This window comes from Nerophis lumbriciformis, linkage group LG31 (assembly GCF_033978685.3).
Source record: "Nerophis lumbriciformis linkage group LG31, RoL_Nlum_v2.1, whole genome shotgun sequence".
NCBI classification, from domain to species: Eukaryota; Metazoa; Chordata; class Actinopteri; order Syngnathiformes; family Syngnathidae; genus Nerophis; species Nerophis lumbriciformis.
The window spans coordinates 23,843,378-23,860,965 of record NC_084578.2 but is presented as its reverse complement, the minus strand read 5'-3'; the positions used below and the strand labels follow the sequence as shown (position 1 = coordinate 23,860,965).

General features: G+C 45.2%; 1 protein-coding gene across 7 annotated transcripts in view; it reads left to right on the top strand.

Annotated features, from left to right (window-relative positions):
* Nucleotides 1–17,588, top strand: part of hecw2a (HECT, C2 and WW domain containing E3 ubiquitin protein ligase 2a) — a 246,889-nt gene that overhangs the window by 45,620 nt on the left and 183,681 nt on the right. For all 7 annotated transcript variants that reach the window (XR_009811391.1, XM_061926412.1, XM_061926411.1 and 4 more), the window contains one exon: nt 12,997–13,063. Coding sequence is in view for 6 of the 7 variants with exons in the window: in XM_061926412.1 (XP_061782396.1) it covers nt 12,997–13,063 (67 nt within the window). In the remaining variant the exon portion in view is untranslated. The remainder of the gene's footprint in view (nt 1–12,996; nt 13,064–17,588) is intronic.

The window sequence follows — 17,588 nt, the reverse complement described above, 5'->3', positions numbered from 1 at the left end:
TAAGGAGCGCAATCCATTTAGTGTGCCTCTCTTAATGGATATGAAGAAAATACAAATCAAATTATTTTTACACGCAACTGTTCCACTTTTTTGCTGCAATATTTAGTACATCTAGATAGGATGTGCAAACTGGCAGAAACGGCTGTGGGAAAGGAGGCGCTGCAGCTTCGTCGTGCTTGTCAACATATATGGACTGTCAAAAAAAAAGTGACATAATGTCCATTCTGCAACATAATTTCATAATTTTGTAGCTGTTGGATGACTTAAGGCATGGGTGTCAAACTTTGGCCCGCCGTGTCATTTCATTTGGCCCTTGAGGCAATATCAAATTAACATTAGAGCTGGCCCGCCGGTATTATACAGCGGCACCGCCGCTGTAACACCACATTCACCGCTAATACTCATACTTGCCAACCCTCCCGATTTTCAGTGCCCCTCTCGAAAGTCTCCCGATTTCCACCCGGACAATATTATTGGGGGCGTGCCTTAAAGGCACTGCCTTTAGCGTCCTCTACAACCTGTCGTCACGTCTGTTTTTTCTCTATACAAACAGCGTGCCGGCCCCTGTCACATGATATATGCGGCTTCTACACACACACAACTGAATGCAATTCATACTTGGTCAACAGCCATACAGGTCACACTGAGGGTGGCCGTATAAACAACTTTAAAACTGTTACAAATATGCGCCACACTGTGAAATCACACCAAACAAGAATGACAAACACATAAACACAACAGAACAAATACCCAGAACCCCTTGCAGCACTAACTCTTCCGGGACGCTACAATATACACCCCCCGCTACCACCAAACCCCTCCCCCCAACCCCGCCCACCTGAGCCCCGACATTAATGAACTAGCATCCCAGAAAAGATGCCAGGTATCTGGCTTGGGCACATCAGATTAGATCAGTGTGTTGCAAACTGAGCAGTAAAAAGGCCTGAATGGTTGATTTATTCATTGTTATTTTATTTTCAAATGTATTAGCCTGTGGAAAAAGTTAATGTTGATATTTACCTCAGAAGGCTGCAAATAGAAAAGAGGCATTCAATTTTTAATTTAAATTGTATTTAATATACTATTGATGTTTTTTCGTTTGTTTTTTGAAAGTTAATTTTGCACTATAAAGTTATATAAGTGTTGCTTGTTCCATAGTCAGTGTTAAAGCAAATCAGTGTAGCAAACTGAGCAATAATTAACGTTTTATTCATGCACTTTCTCTTGCTACTTCAAGACTTGAATGTTTGTTTCATTCATTATTGTTATTTTATTTTCAAATGTATTATTAGCCTTTATTTTGATATTTACCTCAGAAGGCTGCAAATAGAAAAGAGGCATTACATTTTTATTTACATTTTATTTGATATGCCATTGATATTTTTGAATTATTATTATTATTTGAAACTCGATATTGCATGTCACTATAAAGTTATATAAGCCTTGCTTGTTCAATATTCAATGCAAAACTTGCTTGGGTCCCTATCAAAAGGTGAATTTGTTCAACCTTGGCCCGCGGATTTGTTCAGTTTTAAATTTTGTCCCACTCTGTATTTGAGTTTGTCACCCCTGACTTAAGGGGTTGAATAAAACTATTTCAATTGATGTGTTTTGGTGTCTGCTGTCATTTTTGTTTGTTTTTTTCATATAAAATATATTATTAACATATCTCCTATATGAAAAAAACATTGCAATATGCATTGTCTTGCATTTAGAACATTCAAGGGCACGCCTGCAGTTAGTGCCAGCATTTTCTATGAGCGATTCAGAGCAATAAAAAAAGTGGGTTCCATTGTACAAAATCCAAAACCAGTGAAGTTGGCATGCTGTGTAAATCGTAAATAAAAACAGAATACAGTGATTTGCAAATCCTTTTCAACCTATATTCAATTGAATAGACTGCAAAGACAAGATACTTTAACGTTCGAACTGGAAAACGTTGTTATTTTTTGCAAATATTAGCTCATTTGGAATTTGATGCCTGCAACATGTTTCAAAAAAGCTGGCACAAGTGGCAAAAAAGACTGAGAAGTTGAGGAATGCTCTTCAAACACTTATTTGGAACATCCCACAGGTGAACAGGCTAATTGGGAACAGGTGGATGCCATGCTTGTGTATAAAAGCAGCTTCCATGAAATGCTCAGTCATTCACATACAAGGATGGGGCAAGGGTCACCACTTTGTGAACAAATGTGTGAGCAAATTGTCGAACAGTTTAAGAACAACATTTCTCAACCAGCTATTGCAAGGAATTTAGGGATTTCACCATCTACGGTCCGTATCTCATCAAAAAGTTGAGAGAATATGGAGAAATCACTGCACGTAAGCGGCAATGCCCGTGACCTTCGATCCCTCAGGCGGTACTGCATCAAAAAGCGACATCAGTGTGTAAAGGATATCGCCACATGGGCTCAGGAACACTTCAGAAAACCACTGTCAGTAACTACAGTTGGTCGCTACATCTGTAATTGTAAGTTAAAAATCTACTATGCAAGGCCAAAGCCATTTATTAACAACACCCAAAAACGCAGCCGGCTTCGCTGGGCCCGAGCTCATCTAAGATGGACTAATGCAAAGTGGAAAAGTGTTCAGTGGTCAAACGGGTCCACATTTCAAATTGTTTTTGGAAACTCTGGACGTTGTGTCCTACGGAACAAAGAGGAAAAGAACCATCCGGATTGTTATAGGCGCAAAGTTCAAAAGGCAGCATCTGTGATGGTATGGGGGTGTATTAGTGCCCAAAGCATGGGTAACTTACACATCTGTGAGGGCACCACTAATGCTGAAACTTTCACACAGGTTTTGGAGCAACATATGTTGCCATCCAAGCAACGTCATATTGGATGCCCCTGCTTATTTCAGCAAGACTATGCCAAGCCACGTGTTACAACAGCGTGGCTTCATAGTAAAGGAGTGCGGGTACTCGACTGGCTTACCTGTAGTCCAGACCTGTCTCCCATCGCAAATGTTTGTCGCAATATGAAGCTTAAAATATCACAACGGAGACCCCGGACTGTTGAACAACTTAAGCTGTACATCAAGCAAGAATGGAAAATAATTCCACCTGAAAAGCTTAAAAAATTGGTCTCATCAGTTCTCATTACAGTGTTGTTAAAAGGAAAGGCTATGTAACACAGTGGTTAAAATGCCCGTATGCCAACTTTTTTGCAATGTGTTGCTGCAATTAAATTCTAAGTTAATGATTATTTGAATTAGATATCTTGTCTTTGCAGTCTATTCAATTGAATATAAATTGAAAAGGATTTGCAAATCATTGTATTCTGTTTTTATTTACGAAATACACAACGTGCCAACTTCACTGGTTTTGGGTTCCCCCAGCAAGGTTACCATCCATGTCCCAAAAGCTAGCTTCTGTAGCCGAGGATTAAACTGCCGAGGGCTCTGTCTTCGGCTGCCACCCAGCCATCCTTGCACCCAACCTTTATGCCCCCACCTATGAGTGAGGACCCACGTTACCCACCTCTAGGTCTGGCTCCAGAGGGGGGGGGGGGCGATCCGCGTCCGGGTGAGGGAAATCTTGTTCTTAGATTTTGTTTTTTCATAGAGGTCTTCGAGCTGCTCTTTGTCTGGTCCTTACCTTGGACCTGTTTGCCTTAGGAGACCTGACCAGGGGGGCTTCTCGTCCCCCAGACAACATAGCTTCTAGGATCAATGGGACAGTCAAACTCCTGTACCATGATAAGGCCACAGCTCAGGAGAGGAGATCACCAAATGTAACTTTGTTACTAACCAAGTAAATGTCAACGTTAAATTTACATTGTCATTTTTATGTGGTTATACAATTTGATGTGGTTTCAAGGTAAGGGGTGACTTTAGAGCAGCAGGTTAATATATATTTCTTTATAGGTTTATTATTGAGTTAAGTGAAGGAACTCAGGAGCCCTTGCCAAAAAATGCATTGGGTATAGGTGGGTTACATAAGTAACACAACCTTAAATTCACACCTGAAATGTACTGGGAGCTTGTGCAGGTGGCTGAGTATAGGTGTAATATGATTTCTTGTCCTAGTCAAAAGTATAGCAGCCACATTTCCTACTACAAACCCCGTTTCCATATGAGTTGGGAAATTGTGTTAGATGTAAATATAAACGGAATACAATGATTTGCAAATCCTTCTCAACCCATATTCAATTGAATGCACTACAAAGACAAGATACTTGATGTTCAAACTCATAAACTTTATTTTTTTTTGCAAATAATAAACTTAGAATTTCATGGCTGCAGCACGTGCCAAAGTAGTTGGGAAAGGGCATGTTCACCACTGTGTTACATCACCTTTTCTTTTAACAACACTCAATAAAGATTGGAAACTGAGGAAACTAATTGTTGAAGCTTTGAAAGTGGAATTCGTTCCCATTCTTGTTTTATGTAGAGCTTCAGGTGTTCAACAGTGCGGGGTCTCCGCTGTCGTATTTTACGCTTCATAATGCGCCACACATTTTCGATGGGAGACAGGTCTGGACTGCAGGCAGGCCAGGAAAGTACTCTTTTTTTACGAAGCCACGCTGTTGTAACACGTGCTGAATGTGGCTTGGCATTGTCCTGCTGAAATAAGCAGGGGCGTCCATGAAAAAGACGGCGCTTAGATGGCAGCATATGTTGTTCCAAAACCTGTATGTACCTTTCAGCATTAATGGTGCCTTCACAGATGTGTAAGTTACCCATGCCTTGGGCACTAATGCACCCCCATACCATCACAGATGCTGGCTTTTGAACTTTGCGTCGATAACAGTCTGGATGGTTCACTTCCCCTTTGGTCCGGATGACACGATGTTGAATATTTCCAAAAACAATTTGAAATGTGGACTCGTCAGACCACTGAACACTTTTCCACTTTGCATGAGTCTATCTTAGATGATCTCGGGCCCAGAGAAGCCGGCAGCGTTTCTGGATGTTGTTGATGAATGGCTTTCGCTTTGCATAGTAGAGCTTTAACTTGAACTTACAGATGCAGCGACAAACCGTATTTAGTGACAGTGGTTTTCTGAAGTGTTCCTGAGCCCATGTGGTGATATCCTTTAAAGATGGATGTCGGCTTTTAAAACAGTGCCATCTGAGGGATCGAAGGTCACGGTCATTCAATGTTAGTTTTCGGCCATGTCGCTTATGTGCAGTGATTTCTCCAGATTCTCTGAACCTTTTGATGATATTATGGACCGTAGATGTTGAAATCCCTAAATTTCTTGCAATTGCACTTTGAGAAACGTTGTTCTTAAACTGTTTGACTATTTGCTCACGCAGGGTGTACCTCGCCCCATCCTTTCTTATGAAAGACTGAGCATTTTTTGGGAAGCTGCTTTTATACCTAATCATGGCACCCACCTGTTCCCAATTAGCCTGCACACCTGTGGGATGTTCCAAATAAGTATTTGATGAGCATTCCTCAACTTTATCAGTATTTATTGCCACCTTTCCCAACTTCTTTGTCACGTGTTGCTGGCATCAAATTCTAAAGTTAATGATTATTTGAAAAAAAACAACTGTTTATCAGTTTGAACATCAAATATGTTGTCTTTGTAGCATACTGAACTGAATATGAGTTGAAAATGATTTGTATAATGATCTCAGCGTCATTTGAAAAAATGGGACAAATTTTAGCAACATTACGGAGAGGAAAGAAGGCCCTTGTAGTAACGAACATTCTGAATGTGGTGCTGAAACTGTCATGTCTGTGTAATCATGTTTTGTTTTAAGTCATGTTTTGTTTAGTTTCTGGCTTTTCACTCCCTTGTCTTATTTGCATGATTACCCATTAGTTTCACCTGTTCCACGTTTGGACTCATTGTGCACTCTTGTTTGTCACCATAGCAACCATTAGTTTTCACCTGTCACGTCACGCATCTGTTTCACGTTTTGAGTCACGCACCTGCTTTCACTAATCATGTCCATAGTATTTAAGTTCATTCATTTTCTGTTGTTCGTCGTGACGACACCCCCGTATTCATACACCTGTCACACTCTGTCCACCTCTGCGCACTTCATGTCCATGCCAAGTAAGTTTTGTTTATTATTGCCATAGTTAGTGTATTTTGTTGTTCATAGTTTTTTGCCCCCGTGCAAGTCTTTTGTTTTCGTTAGTCAAGTTTGTACATCCGCCTTGAGCGCGCCTTTTGTTTCTTTGAGTGTTATTATTAAATCATGTATTTACCTTCAAGTCATATCCAGTCCAATTCACTTGCACCTCGGGAGAACAAACCAAGCCATAGTCCAAGTCATGACAGATGTCGTCAGCAAAGAAGTTCTCCCGCAAGATTGGACGAAGGAACGTGGGAGGTCCTGCGCGCCATGGAAGCTGAGACGCTCCGCTATTCCCCCACGGAGCGCCAGGATCTCATGTGGGGTCCGACCGGCAAACTGGTGCCGATCAGCTCCGTTTGGCCCGGGGACGTTGGCGCGTCATCCCAGCCATGGAAGCGCCGCCAAAGGCGAGGGACGCCAGGAAGGACTTCCGCGAGCCAGCGGGACACGCCGCTCCCACAAGCCCCGCCCCCTCCGGGCGGAAGCAAGCAACAGTCTGCCCGGCTTCCCCAGGATGACATCACAGCCCAGGATTTTTTTTTCAACTCTTTTTCTTTTGAACACCCGCCTCCAACAAAAGACTCTAATGGCATGACTTTGATAAATCATTATCAAAACATGTTTTTAGAAATCAGGTCTAATCAGTCCAAGCCACGTCCCAAATTGCATGCCCCACCCCCCAAGACTCATGCCCCGCCCCCCAAGACTCAAGTCCCGCCCCCGTCACAATTTTTTTCTTTTTTTCCGCCCACACAACCCCAGGTGGGGGATAAAAAACAACAACATTGTGGACAACTTAAAGGGGAAATTTCAGCCTCCCTCCAGACCTCCCTCCGCCCACCCCTAGAGAGAGTTCCAGACCGCAGGGAGCGCGTCTGGTATCCGCCCCTTGAGGGGGGGGCTGGGGTCGGGAGCTGTGTTGGTGGGGTGGCTCGGCATCACCATGCCAAGCCACAGCCTCCAGCACGGCCGCCACCACCAGTCTTCCGACCTGCCAAGCCACAGCCTCCAGCACGGCCACCACCACCGGTCTTTCACCATGCCAAGCCGCAACACCCAGCTAGGCCACCTCCACCTGCACCAAGGCTAGCACCAGTAGCTGCACCAAGGCTAGCACCAGAGCCAAGGCTAGCCCCTGTCGCAGCTCCACGGCTAGCACCTGTCGCAGCTCCACGGCTAGCACCTGTCTCGCACCAAGGCTAGCACCAGCTCCACGACGCCAAGACCAAGACCAAGACCCTCCACGCCAAGACCAAGACTCTCCACACCAAGTCCAAGACCAAGACCCTCCACGCCAAGTCCAAGACCAAGATCCACGACGCCAAGTGCCGCCAGTCGCAGCTCCACGACGCCAAGTGCCGCCAGTCGCAGCTCCACGACGCCAAGTGCCGCCAGTCGCAGCTCCACGACGCCAAGTGCCGCCATGCCAAGACCAAGACCCGCCATGCCAAGACCAAGACCCGCCATGCCAAGACCAAGACCAAGACCCGCCATACCAAGACCCGCCATGCCAAGACCAAGACCAAGACCCACACCAAGACCAAGACCCACACCAAGACCAAGACCAAGACCCACACCAAGACCAAGACCCGCCATGCCAAGACCAAGACCCGCCATACCAAGACCAAGACCCGCCATGCCAAGACCAAGACCAAGACCCGCCATGCCAAGACCAAGACCAAGACCCGCCATGCCAAGACCAAGACCCACGCCGAGCTTTGCCGCCTGACGCGCCACGCCGAGCTTCGCCGCCTGACGCGCCACGCCGAGCTTTGCCGCCTGACGCGCCACGCCGAGCTTCGCCGCCTGACTCACCACGCCGAGCTTCCACGCCTGCCACGATGACGACGCGCCTTCCTCCTCGTCAGCCACGGATATGGCCGCTACCTGGTCGCCCGCCACGCCAAGTGCGCCCACCTCCCAGTCGGCCACGAATGTGGCCATTCCCTGGGCGCCCGCCTCGCCTGCTGCAGCGGCGTTCCACTCGCCGCCGCCACCTAACTCTGCCCCGGTGGATACGGGGACACGTGGTCTGGCGACCCACCGCCATGTCCCCCTCCCGCCCTCCCATGACTCTTGTTAATTTTTTTATGGACATCTGGTATCTGTCCTTGAAGGGAGGGGCTCTGTCATGTCTGTGTAATCATGTTTTGTTTTAAGTCATGTTTTGTTTAGTTTCTGGCTTTTCACTCCCTTGTCTTGTTTGCATGATTACCCATTAGTTTCACCTGTTCCACGTTTGGACTCATTGTGCACTCTTGTTTGTCACCATAGCAACCATTAGTTTTCACCTGTCACGTCACGCACCTGTTTCACGTTTTGAGTCACGCACCTGCTTTCACTAATCATGTCCATAGTATTTAAGTTCATTCATTTTCTGTTGTTCGTCGTGACGACACCCCCGTATTCATACACCTGTCACACTCTGTCCACCTCTGCGCACTTCATGTCCATGCCAAGTAAGTTTTGTTTATTATTGCCATAGTTAGTGTATTTTGTTGTTCATAGTTTTTTGCCCCCGTGCAAGTCTTTTGTTTTCGTTAGTCAAGTTTGTACATCCGCCTTGAGCGCGCCTTTTGTTTCTTTGAGTGTTATTATTAAATCATGTATTTACCTTCAAGTCATATCCAGTCCAATTCACTTGCACCTCGGGAGAACAAACCAAGCCATAGTCCAAGTCATGACAGATGTCGTCAGCAAAGAAGTTCTCCCGCAAGATTGGACGAAGGAACGTGGGAGGTCCTGCGCGCCATGGAAGCTGAGACGCTCCGCTATTCCCCCACGGAGCGCAAGGATCTCATGTGGGGTCCGACCGGCAAACTGGTGCCGATCAGCTCCGTTTGGCCCGGGGACGTTGGCGCGTCATCCCAGCCATGGAAGCGCCGCCAAAGGCGAGGGACGCCAGGAAGGACTTCCGCGAGCCAGCGGGACACGCCGCTCCCACAAGCCCCGCCCCCTCCGGGCGGAAGCAAGCAACAGTCTGCCCGGCTTCCCCAGGATGACATCACAGCCCAGGATTTTTTTTTCAACTCTTTTTCTTTTGAACACCCGCCTCCAACAAAAGACTCTAATGGCATGACTTTGATAAATCATTATCAAAACATGTTTTTAGAAATCAGGTCTAATCAGTCCAAGCCACGTCCCAAATTGCATGCCCCGCCCCCCAAGACTCATGCCCCGCCCCCCAAGACTCAAGTCCCGCCCCCGTCACAATTTTTTTCTTTTTTTCCGCCCACACAACCCCAGGTGGGGGATAAAAAACAACAACATTGTGGACAACTTAAAGGGGAAATTTCAGCCTCCCTCCAGACCTCCCTCCGCCCACCCCTAGAGAGAGTTCCAGACCGCAGGGAGCGCGTCTGGTATCCGCCCCTTGAGGGGGGGGCTGGGGTCGGGAGCTGTGTTGGTGGGGTGGCTCGGCATCACCATGCCAAGCCACAGCCTCCAGCACGGCCGCCACCACCAGTCTTCCGACCTGCCAAGCCACAGCCTCCAGCACGGCCACCACCACCGGTCTTTCACCATGCCAAGCCGCAACACCCAGCTAGGCCACCTCCACCTGCACCAAGGCTAGCACCAGTAGCTGCACCAAGGCTAGCACCAGAGCCAAGGCTAGCCCCTGTCGCAGCTCCACGGCTAGCACCTGTCGCAGCTCCACGGCTAGCACCTGTCTCGCACCAAGGCTAGCACCAGCTCCACGACGCCAAGACCAAGACCAAGACCCTCCACGCCAAGACCAAGACTCTCCACGCCAAGTCCAAGACCAAGACCCTCCACGCCAAGTCCAAGACCAAGATCCACGACGCCAAGTGCCGCCAGTCGCAGCTCCACGACGCCAAGTGCCGCCAGTCGCAGCTCCACGACGCCAAGTGCCGCCAGTCGCAGCTCCACGACGCCAAGTGCCGCCAGTCGCAGCTCCACGACGCCAAGTGCCGCCATGCCAAGACCAAGACCCGCCATGCCAAGACCAAGACCAAGACCCGCCATACCAAGACCCGCCATGCCAAGACCAAGACCAAGACCCACACCAAGACCAAGACCCACACCAAGACCAAGACCAAGACCAAGACCCACACCAAGACCAAGACCCGCCATGCCAAGACCAAGACCCGCCATACCAAGACCAAGACCCGCCATGCCAAGACCAAGACCAAGACCCGCCATGCCAAGACCAAGACCAAGACCCGCCATGCCAAGACCAAGACCCACGCCGAGCTTTGCCGCCTGACGCGCCACGCCGAGCTTCGCCGCCTGACGCGCCACGCCGAGCTTTGCCGCCTGACGCGCCACGCCGAGCTTCGCCGCCTGACTCACCACGCCGAGCTTCCACGCCTGCCACGATGACGACGCGCCTTCCTCCTCGTCAGCCACGGATATGGCCGCTACCTGGTCGCCCGCCACGCCAAGTGCGCCCACCTCCCAGTCGGCCACGAATGTGGCCATTCCCTGGGCGCCCGCCTCGCCTGCTGCAGCGGCGTTCCACTCGCCGCCGCCACCTAACTCTGCCCCGGTGGATACGGGGACACGTGGTCTGGCGACCCACCGCCATGTCCCCCTCCCGCCCTCCCATGACTCTTGTTAATTTTTTTATGGACATCTGGTATCTGTCCTTAAAGGGAGGGGCTCTGTCATGTCTGTGTAATCATGTTTTGTTTTAAGTCATGTTTTGTTTAGTTTCTGGCTTTTCACTCCCTTGTCTTGTTTGCATGATTACCCATTAGTTTCACCTGTTCCACGTTTGGACTCATTGTGCACTCTTGTTTGTCACCATAGCAACCATTAGTTTTCACCTGTCACGTCACGCACCTGTTTCACGTTTTGAGTCACGCACCTGCTTTCACTAATCATGTCCATAGTATTTAAGTTCATTCATTTTCTGTTGTTCGTCGTGACGACACCCCCGTATTCATACACCTGTCACACTCTGTCCACCTCTGCGCACTTCATGTCCATGCCAAGTAAGTTTTGTTTATTATTGCCATAGTTAGTGTATTTTGTTGTTCATAGTTTTTTGCCCCCGTGCAAGTCTTTTGTTTTCGTTAGTCAAGTTTGTACATCCGCCTTGAGCGCGCCTTTTGTTTCTTTGAGTGTTATTATTAAATCATGTATTTACCTTCAAGTCATATCCAGTCCAATTCACTTGCACCTCGGGAGAACAAACCAAGCCATAGTCCAAGTCATGACAGAAACGAGAAATTTGGGTGAAAAATAATGCCGAGATTTTTTACCAACTTGCTTTGGACAATTGTTTTATTGTCGAAATTTAAGGTGGTATCTGTAAGCAAGTGCTCGTGTCTAGCAGGACTAATAATCAGCATCTCTGTTTTCTTGGCATTAAGATGCAAAAAGTTGCTGGACATCCATTGTTTAGTTTCATTAGGACAAGCCTCCAGATGACTACAATCTGGCGTGTGGGACAGCTTTAGGGTCATGTAAAGTTGAGTGTCATCAGCTTAACTACTCAGTGGCCTAGTGGTTAGAGTGTCCGCCCTGAGATCGGTAGGTTGTGGGTTCAAACCCCGGCCGAGTCATACCAAAGACTATAAAAATGGGACCCATTACCTCCCTGCTTGGCACTCAGTATCAAGGGTTGGAATTGGGGGTTAAATCACCAAAAATGATTCCCGGGCGCGGCCACCGCTGCTGCCCACTGCTCCCCTCACCTCCCAGGGGGTGATCAAGGGTGATGGGTTAAATGCAGAGAATAATTTCGCCACACCTAGTGTGTGTGTGACAATCATTGGTACTTTAACTTTAACTTTAACAGTGAAAGTTAACACCATATTTTCGTATGATGTCACCTCGTCTCCTCTTGTGGTGGGGCAGACTGGCTCGTGTATGCACAAGCATCTTCCGTTGTTTCCATTTCTAATACAAAGTAGCGTATGGTTCAAACGTATATCTGTTAGTACAGTGGTTCTCAAATGGGGGTACGCGTACCCCTGGGGGTACTTGAAGGTATGCCAAGGGGTACGTGAGATTTTTTTTAAATATTCTAAAAATAGCAACAATTCAAAAATCCTTTATAAATATATTTATTGAATAATACTTCAACAAAATATGAATGTAAGTTCATAAACTGAACATCAAATCAAGTAGGCTATTCCATTCATTACCATAAACCCAGAGTTTCCCCCATGCCATGATGGTTTGACCCTCACTAAAATGTCTGTCAAAAAGAACTGTGAAAAGAAATGCAACAATGCAATATTCAGATTTTTTGTGGACATGTTCCATAAATATTGATGTTAAAGATTTCTTTTTTTGTGAAGAAATGTTTAGAATTAAGTTCATGAATCCAGATGGATCTCTATTACAATCCCCAAAGAGGGCACTTTAAGTTGATGATTACTTCTATGTGTAGAAATCTTCATTTATAATTGAATCACTTGTTTATTTTTCAACAAGTTTTTAGTTATTTTTATATCTTTTTTTTCCAAATAGTTCAAGAAAGACCACTACAAATGAGCAATATTTTGCACTGTTATACAATTTAATAAATCAGAAACTGATGACATAGTGCTGTATTTTACTTCTTTATCTCTTTTTTTTCAACCAAAAATGCTTTGCTCTGATTAGGGGGTACTTGAATTAAAAAAATGTTCACAGGGGGTGCATCACTGAAAAAAGGTTGAGAACCACTGTGTTAGTAGACTCGATATGGAAGCCCTAAAAATTACATCACGGCTGACGGGGAGAAGATGCAGTCGAACTGGAGGCACGTAATTAAGACTGCTCACAAAACACCGCATCATGAAGAAATGGTCAGAAAGTTGCTTTAAGATCGTCTATAAAAAAATAATAATCTCTGCAAAATGTTGACCCAAGAACCGCCATTACATGTTATTTAGACCACAAAGAAGTGTTTTAAATGTAAAAAAAACCATACCCCTCTAATACATGGTTTCTAGTGGCATGCATTTGTATTAATATCATATTTTTATCAATGTTTTGCAGGTGGAGTGTCTTTCAGAGCAGGTGGGGGTTGAACATCCTCGGAAACTGATAAGCTTCACTTTGACAGGTCAGTCAACTTATTTCAGGTTTTTCACGTGATGAAAAACAGTGTTTTATTGACGAATAACTAGGGGTGTAACGATACACAAACATTTTGGTTCGGTACGTACCTCTGTTTAGAGGTCACGGTTTGGTTAATTTTCGGTACAGTAAGAAAACAACAAAATATACATTTTTTGATTATTTATTTACCAAATTTGTAAACAATAGCTTTATCCTTTTAACATTGGGAACACTATAATAATTCTGCCCACGTTAATCAACATTAAACTGCCTCAAGTTGTTGTAAAATGACAAAACTTTTCTTCTACATATAAAAACTGCAACATTAAACAGTTTTAAGTCAACTCATCATGCTTAATTTATTACAGCATTTGGGAAGCCTGTAGTTTATTTTTATTATGCAAATGTTATATTTTTATGAACATGTGATAGCAGGGACCCTGCCATTCAAAACTAGGCTGCTCCATTACTAATGATTAATGTAACTATAGCTGAAAAAATAGTACAATAGCAATAGGAGAGACTATTCATCCCTGAACACCATAGAGTAGGTGTAGGCTTAATGATGCAGTTACATTATTATATCAACTATCAGAGACAGAAACTCTTCATTTAACACAATGTCCTTTTTTGCTGCTTCAACACAGCTCAATCAACACAGAAAAAGGTAAAGTGAAATAACAGACAGACAGGGCTTTGCTGTCCGTAACACACACACATACACACACACACACACACACACACACACACACACACACACACACACACACACACACACACGCACACACACACACACACCGCAAAATTAGCTAACGTTACGCTAAAAGCTAATTAGCCTTCATCTCAAGCCAGGACTGCGAGCGAGCTGAGCTGCCGTTTAGGTCAACGGGCTCATATTGATGTTACTAGTAGTTGACTGGGAGGTGTTTATTATAATTTGGGGAGAGTCCGCTGCCTGATGTTCACCTGCTAAACACCTACCTGCTCATCACAACGCTGGAGCACTGATGACATGCGCTCTGAATACGCACTGCTGATTGGCTGTTACTGCTCTGAATACGCACTGCTGATTGGCTGTTACCGCTCTGCGTGTAACCAATCAGATGGTTCTGTGGGTGGGACAATGCTGGGTGCTGTGTAGAGCAGGGGTCCCCAACCAACGGGCCGCGGCCCGGTCCCCGTCCGTGGATCGATTGGTACCGGGCCGCACAAGAAATTAAAACATTTAAAAAAAAAAAGTTTTGTTTTTTGTTTTTTTTTAATTAATTTAACATAAAAAACACAAGATACACTTACAATTAGTGCACCAACCCTAAAAACCTCCCTCCCCCATTTACACTCATTCACACTCATTCGCGCAAAAGGGTTGTTTCTTTCTGTTATTAATATTTCTGGTTCCTACATTATATATCAATATAGATGAATACAGTCTGCAGGGGTACAGTCCGTAAGCACACATGATTGTATTTTTTATGACAAAAATAAATAAATAAATAAAAATAAAGTTTTGGTGGTTTCTGGATGTTTTTAGTGGGTATAATGAGCGCAACAGATGTGTTAACTATTTATTTACGATTTCGAATGCATCGAAAAGCCAAGCATATGTGTTCTTGACTTACATAAGGACTGTGAGTGATAAACAGCACATCTCTTTTAAATGTTTGCGTATTTCCAGTATGAATAATAATAACATGGTCAGAGTGCAGAAACGTTACTCCAGGGCCGTAGAATCTACGGAAATTACCGTAGGTGTTCGGAGCGAAATATTCAAAATGGCTGACTGAATTTGTGGCATTTTGTGATATTTAGACGGTATTTTCACATACTTTGCGAATTGTAAAAAAATTGTACATGGTTTAATGGATACAATCAAATACAAATAAGCATATAAAGTCAACTTGTTTTTCCACTGTACTGCACCTTTCAGGGTTGCGTCACACATTGCAGTCTTTCACCAGTGGCGCAATGACACTTTGAAGGCGAGTTGGTGGTGAGAGGACTGCACGATCGCTCAACATCTAAAACATTTGTGTGCTGGTATGACATGCAGTTACCTAGCCCAGAGAGCTCACAACCACACCAGACCATACCTCTCCAGTCCTGTGACGAAATAGCGATGGTAGCAGGCTAAGGAAGCTGCTCAGAATGCCTAGTAATGACTCTGCACGTAGGCATCTTGTCGTTTTTTTGTGGATAGCACTAGGGATGGCGCTGCTCACCCCTTGGAAGGAGATAGAAAAAGTTACCTAAATTTAGCCTGTCCCAATTCCCTTATCAACACTTGTGGGCACGCATGACGTCACCACGCACGGCGCTGATCAGCAGCACAAACGTTAGAATTATTCACAAGATAGGAAGATAACAGGGCAACTTGCAAGACTTGCAAAGTGGATATTGCATCAAATTGAGAAAATACTGATTGATTGATTGATTGACACTTTTTATTAGTAGAATGCACAGTGCAATGCATATTCTGTACAGTTGACCTCTAAATGGTAACACCCGAATACGTTTTTCAACTTGTTTAAGTCGGGGTCCACTTAAATTGATTCATGATACAGACATATACTATCATCATAATACAGTCATCACATAAGATAATCATCAGAGTATATACATTGAATTATTTACATTATTTACAATCCGGGGTGTATGATGTGGAGGGGGGAGCCGGGGGGTAGGTTTGGTTGATATCAACACTTCAGTCATCAACAATTGCATCATCAGAGAAATGGACATTGGAACAGTGTAGGACTGCCTTGGTAGGATATGTACAGCAAGTAGTGGACATAGAGAGAGAGAGATATCAGAAAGCATAAGAATAAGTATCTACATTTGATTATTTACATTTGATTATTTACAATCAGGGGAGGTAGGATGTGGAAGGGAGGGTGTTAGTTTAGGGTTGAAGTTGCCTGGAGGTGTTCTTTTAGTGCGGTTTTGAAGGAGGATAGAGATGCTCTTTCTTTAACACCTGTTGGGAGTGCATTCCATATTGATGTGGCATAGAAAGAGAATGAGTTAAGACCTTTGTTAGATCGGAATCTGGGTTTAACGTGGTTAGTGGAGCTCCCCCTGGTGTTGTGGTTATGGCGGTCATTTACGTTAAGGAAGTAGTTTGACATGTACTTCGGTATCAGGGAGGTGTAGCGGATTTTATAGACTAGGCTCAGTGAAAGTTGTTTTACTCTGTCCTCCACCCTGAGCCAGCCCACTTTGGAGAAGTGGGTAGGAGTGAGGTGTGATCTGGGATGGAGGTCTAGAAGTAATCTGACTAGCTTGTTTTGGGATGTTTGGAGTCTAGATTTGAGGGTTTTGGAGGTGCTGGGGTACCAGGAGGTGCATGCGTAATCGAAAAATGGTTGAATGAGAGTTCCCGCTAGAATCTTCATGGTGCTTTTGTTGACCAGAGAGGAGATTCTATAGAGAAATCTTGTTCGTTGGTTGACCTTTTTGATTACCTTGGTTGCCATTTTATCACAGGAAAGATTAGCCTCTAGAATGGAACCTCGGTAGGGTGACCTCATCTTTCCTGGTGATAACAATGTCACCCACTTTTATAGTGAAGTCACTGACTTTCCTAAGGTTGATGTGGGACCCAAATAGGATGGATTTCGTTTTACCCAAGTGTATGGATAGCTTGTTGTCAGCGAGCTAGGTGCAAATTCTACAGAGTTCAGCACTGAGGGTTTTCTCCACCTGTGACTTGTCCTTGCCGGATACCAGCAGGGCCGAGTCATCCGCAAACAAGAACAATTCACGGTCGCATGCTGATGACAAGTCGTTTATGTATATTAGGAACATTAAAGGCCCTAATATACTGCCTTGGGGGACTCCACAGCTTACTGAGAGGGGGGGGGGGACACGGTGCCGTTCACCTCTACCACCTGTTTCCTCCCCTCCAAGTAAGATTGCATCCAGCTCGATGAGGTTTTATCAAATCCGATTGCTCTGAGCTTATCCAACAGTATAGCGTGGTTAACGGTGTCAAAGGCCTTCTGAAGGTCCAGCATGACCATGCCGCAGTATTGGCCCTCGTCCACCTCATGTTTGATGTGGTCGGTCAGATAGAGAAGGAATGTGTCAGTGGAGTGGTTAGTTCTGAAACCGGATAGGAATTTGTACATTAGTTTATTTGTGGCAAGGTAACTATCGACCTGTTCATAAACTATTTTTTCCATTACTTTAGAAATGGAACTGAGAATAGAAGCAGGTTGGTAGTTGCCAGGTTCTAATTTGCTACCTTTTTTAAAGAGGGGAGTTACTCTTGCTATCTTGAAATCTTTTGGTACTTGGCCTTGTGTAATTGAGAGGTTTATTATGTGCGTGATGATTGGGGCAATGGTGGTGGCAGAGTCCCTGAGGAATCTGGAGGGGATATTGTCAAGGCCGTTGGCCTTGTTTGGGTGGCGCTCGCTCAATTTTTTAAGCACCTCGTCAGCTGAGGCCATTTCTAATTTGAAATCATTGTTGGATACTCCTAGCTTTCTGTAGAAGGCTTTAATGTGTTCTACACCAAAGCGACCAGA